Consider the following 5,299-nt stretch of genomic DNA (forward strand, 5'->3'; position numbering starts at 1 on the left):
TTCTAAAAGGCATCTAGAAAAAACAACTTTTTATACTATAGTACTATTAAAAAGAAAGAAGTATATCTGTAAGTGTTAACAAGGAAAGATGTCCAAAATACAATGATAATAAAGAGCAAGATGCTGAGTTATATATATGGTTTCCTATTTTTGTTTTAAAAACAAAAATCCTATACTTTCTATGTCCACACAGGCATAGAAGACAACTATTCATCAGTAACAGTAACCTCTGTACAGTGGAATGGTCGCAGAGACAAGGACTCACTTTTACCAAATACGCGTCTATGCTGCTTAAATTGTTTTTATATAACAAGCATGTTTTACTTGAGTCATTTTTTTAAATCACTAAATATTTTTTAAGATAACAAACTGAAAATAAGGATTTGCACATTCAAATTTCATACATAATTTCTAGTATGAATTCCTAAAAGTGTACCTTTAAGAGTTTTTTCTCTTTCTCTCTCTATGCTTAGCTTGAGTTAACCTGCTCAAGTATGAATTTTCTTCCCCGTATAAATCAATGAGCAACAGTTTATACATAAGAGGGCATACTTTCCCAAATTTATGTTCTTCAAAACAATGTGTTTCAAAATAGACATTCAATACTCATGTTAAAGTACTATATAAGACTGCATAATGTCTGCTAGATATATAGAACTCTGCAGAAAAACTTGCAGTCTTTAGTATTTATTTAGCACCACAAGCTAATAATCACATTTTCCTTTCATTTGACTTAACCGTATGTAGTTTTCTGATTTAAAAAATATTAAATATATAAAATGTAAGTAGATTTTGCCTTTTCGACTATGTCATTGTTTTATTTACTATCATCTGGGCATTAACTGAAAAAACAACCTGGCTAGCTTGTTTTTGCAAAACAACTTCCCAAGTCTTTTACGAGTATAAATCAACAGATGTCTTCCCAAGTTATGAAGCCACAGCCCTAATCATAGCCCAATCAGCTAGTGCTTCGGGTACTTCATTCTTCTCCAAGTCAGCTTAATGCTATTTTGAAAACTCTTCTCTTTGTGGTATCGGAACTTAAGAGTCAAGAAATTTTTTTAATCAAAATCTTTAACTGAGAAAGAACGTAAGCACTGGAAATCCTCCTCCTTACTGTTGCCAGGCAAGTCAAAACACATCCCGAAAAGAGTTCAGAAGTGGAATGGAGGAGGCCTGGATGGCTCGTGTACACCTCCTAAGAGCCTCACCAGCAGTACTACCAAACTCATTTGATGTGCAAAATTGAACATCAAGGAACCTTACAAATTGTCCACGCTAATCTCACACTTCACACAACTGGTGTTGAGTAGTATCCCAGAGAAGAGCCCTGGTCTGTTCAAGGTCACAAAGCAAGTTACCGACAGAACTCAGTTTAGAATTTACACTCTTCTCATCTTTCAACCACTATTCTTCCTACCTCACGCTTCTTTATAAAGTAAAATGGAAACGATGGGAACAGAGACCCTGGAGAACACAAACCTATTACTATTGCGAAAACCGTTAACAGGTCTTCGGATTTTTCTAACAAGTCTGAACTAATGGAGAGAGGAAACTAAAATACTCCTAGCAAAGAAAAATGGTGGCGCGGGGGAGGCCATTAGCTTTTCAGATTTATCTTGACACCTCTACACTGTGGGGAGATGCCAAGGACTCTCAGGACTGAGTCACATGTGAACTTGGGGCAACCAATAATTTTTAAGTGTTTAGAAATCACTAAGTCGGTACAACATTCTAACATATTTGAAACTGTTTAAAAAGAATTACTCATACCATAATGATTAGTCTTTCATTTGTAAGCAGGACGAGTATTAGGAGACTGAAGTCAAGGAAAAGAGCTAGGAGGCTGAATTAACCCAAAAGTGAGATGAAGAGGAGCTGAACTGGAAGGATAAACTGGTAACGAAGGAAAATAGGGGCACTACACAGGAAAACTGAACCATACTTGGAAATTCAGATACAAGGATAAAAACGAGAAAGGAGATGACTACGGTTTCTAGATGACTCAGGGGTCTTTGGGAGAACATGTGTGGTTAGTCCAACCCTGATATTCTTGCATTTTTTCCCTAATTACTAAAAACAATTCATAGTGAAAAAAAAAAAAAAGATAAAACATTTAAACATAACGTATTGGGGGGAAACTTTTAAATCCTTATTGAAGCAAGTTACCGACAGAGTTCAGTATGATGTATGTCATAGCAGTTTATATTTTTTATAAAGAATGACAAAGGGGCTTCGATTGTAGATAGGTCTGTTGAATACCATTTACCAATAGAACAGATCAACTTCTAATCGATCTTGTCAACTGTGAAATCTCTCCCTCCTACTTCACATGATTGAGAATGAAATAACACACATGAAAGTATCTAATCTAGTGCCTGGTTCATACCTCTCAAAAATTTTATCTTAAATGTATGAATTGTCAGCTCTCCAAAATGTAGATTTGCTTAAATGTAACTTTTCTCTTTGCCTCTCTATCTATACCTCTCTTCAGCAGCAGGCTCGAATTTACAAGTTGTCCGGAAAGCATAAAAACTTTTCCTATACCAGGCAGCCCTGCTTGGCTTTGCAAAACCAAACCAGCTGTGAACTATGAGACAGAATAGATACGAGTGGGCTCCCTGCCCAGTCACCTGACCTACTTTTACCTCATGTCAGGCCTTAATCAGCACTTCTGGGAGAGAGCTAAGGACTCCTTGTCTCTGTTCTCAGGTACACCTTACCTCTACCCACCCACCCCTATACTGCTTCAAGAAAACAAGAGTGCAAGCCTGTTTCTCTCGAACTCAGATCAGCCTCCAGGCTCTACTCTCAATTTAGCCCCTCTACCACTGCACACTCATTTCTAATTAACTCATCCTGTCTCATTTATAATAGAGTTTTTACCCCCTCCTCTTCTCCCCTGCTCCCACCACTTCAGCCAAATAGCTGGGTTTCAAGTCATTTTAAAATCATTTTATCAGCTTGCCCTTCCTCCACACTCTAGCCTAACGGATCTTGGCCCTTCTCTTCTGCTCATCCACAAACTGTACAGAGGTATTTAAGTAAAATTCAAAGATGGGGTTTGTCTTTAGCAAAAAGATAATCAAAACTACATACACTGAGCTGTGGGCACTTCTTTACAAGTATTCAATTCCAGAAATGCTTCATTTTCCACTAATCATGACAATTTACTCATGTATTCAATTTCCTACTCTAGTATGAAAATACCCTATTTATCTATGTTAGACCTTTCTTTTCTAATTTCCTACAGTTTAGTGGATATGTTACTTGGTCATGGCTACAGTAATTTACAGTAAATTGTAATAACGAGTCAAAAAAGTTAGAATCTACAAATGTGTGACTCTAACAAGACTGAATTTCTTGAGGACAGCAACATGTCATAGTAGTCTTTACATTTTTTAACAGCATATAGTATTGTCTTTTATATGAAGCATTCAATGAACTTAACTGAATTATGAAAAAAAAAAAAGGTAAAAGAGAAAGAATACTGAACTGGAACTCCATAAATGTGAACCATGGATCATAATTTGAATGACTTTGGGACAATCACATTCTCTGGACATCAGAAACCTGTCCTGAAGAGTGGCAGGCAATAGAGAGTAAATTAATTCTAGAATCACTTCCACACACAATCCAGCAAACTCCAGGAGGTGAAAGAGGGTTGTTCTACATCCCTCCTCCCCATCACCACGGAAATGGCCCTCTTGGAAGTGAAGGCTTCTGTCTGATCACTTAGCAGTTGCACACCAGCAGCATCACAAAATTCAGATGAGGTCCTCTCTATTACCCTGCAATAAGTTGCTGGCCCATAATTGGTGGGTAATGAATTTATCTATGTTATATGCACCTCCAAGTCAGAGCCTACACCTGACTCCTTTTTAAATCCCTTATAAAGCCTAATATGTAACAGCAATATCAATTAACTTTTAACTTGACCTGAGAGGCAGTATCAAGAGAAGAGCTCTGGGATCAATTATCACTTTACCAATAACCTTCAGCAAGTCAAAACTCTGCCGGACAAATAAGAACTATTCTGCAACTTGACGTCGAGGTGCATTTAACACTGACAGAAGTGAATAAAATTATTTTCAAATGGTTCTGTTTATTGACAAATTAGCTTTCTTATGCATTAAATATCCACTTGTTTTTAACAGTCCCCAGTTAAATAGCTGGATAATTAACTGGTCTATAATCTGATCTGAATTAGGAAAGGTGTCACGAGATTATTTTTGAAATCCCTTCCAATTCTAAAGCATTGTAATGTTCTATGAATATGCCCAGGGTGATCCAAAAATCACAATCTTTAATCCAGTCTGCTTAAGTAATCCAGTCAGAGGAGGCGTGCTGTGGTACAGCAGTCCTTGCACAACCTAAGTTGTGTCTAGCTCTGACATCCAGAAAGGTCCCACGTGAGCTGAACTGAAGACGGCTGAAGCCCCGCCCATCCCCATGACCAGGAGTAAATCCAACTCCACCTACCGATGCTCTGGAGTCCCTACCTGCAAGCGGAACAGCAACTCCTAACAGGGTTCCCCTAAGAGGGTCTATTAGGATGGGGCGATGGACAGGCAAACTGTTTCAAACACACCCTCCTTCTCTTTGGAAGGAAGCGTATCAAGCTCCTCAGGTGCATAGGAAGGAAGGCGGAAACTGACATTGCCGCACATGTGTGGACCTCTGGTCTCCCTTGCACAGCGAGAAGGGGCTGCAGGATCGCACCCCGGTGCACTGGGGCTGTAGAGACTACTGTGTGCCCGCCGGAACCACGGAGGGACCGGGCCCAGGCTCACTCACCCACAGGCTGCTGAAGTAGTCCAGCCCGCGGCAGATGAGCGCGCCTGCGTGCGCCAGCAGCACCTGCACGCCCAGGTAGCTGCCAAGGCTATAGAGGCCGTAGAGTAGCGGGCCCCCGGCGCCCAGCAGCACCAGCAAACGGCGGCGGCGCAGCGCCTGCTCTCCCAGGGCCTCGACGCCGTAGTCTGCGAAGCAGAGCGGCAGCAGCAGCGCGGCCAGCACGATGGGCGTGTGCGCGCGGTGCAGGCGCTGCAGCCAGTGGCGGCCCAGGCGCGTCAGAGAGCTCTTAAAGGGGTGCAGGAAGGTGCCACACAGCACGGCCCACAGCAGCGGCCGCAGGAAGGCCTCCAGGATGAAGTAGACGAGCACTGCAGCCCCGCAGCACAGGCACACGAACAGCACGGCCCCCGTGTTGTAGAAGGCCTGCTTGATGGGCTTGTCGAAGCGCAGCGCCAACGCGGCCGTCCGCGGGGTCTCCCCGCAGCCGCCACCGCTGCCGCCC

The 5,299-nt window shown here is 41.8% G+C and overlaps 1 protein-coding gene across 1 annotated transcript in view; it reads right to left on the minus strand.

Moving 5' to 3' along the window:
* Positions 1-5,295, minus strand: part of TMEM245 (transmembrane protein 245) — a gene marked incomplete at its 5' end in the record, with an annotated part of 89,108 nt that extends 83,813 nt beyond the window's left edge. The window contains one exon of the mRNA XM_015599627.1: positions 4,798-5,295. Coding sequence (XP_015455113.1) covers positions 4,798-5,295 — 498 coding nt within the window. The remainder of the gene's footprint in view (positions 1-4,797) is intronic.
* Positions 5,296-5,299: the final 4 nt, after the last annotated feature.

Source organism: Pteropus alecto, unplaced genomic scaffold (assembly GCF_000325575.1).
Source record: "Pteropus alecto unplaced genomic scaffold, ASM32557v1 scaffold111, whole genome shotgun sequence".
Taxonomy (NCBI): domain Eukaryota; kingdom Metazoa; phylum Chordata; class Mammalia; order Chiroptera; family Pteropodidae; genus Pteropus; species Pteropus alecto.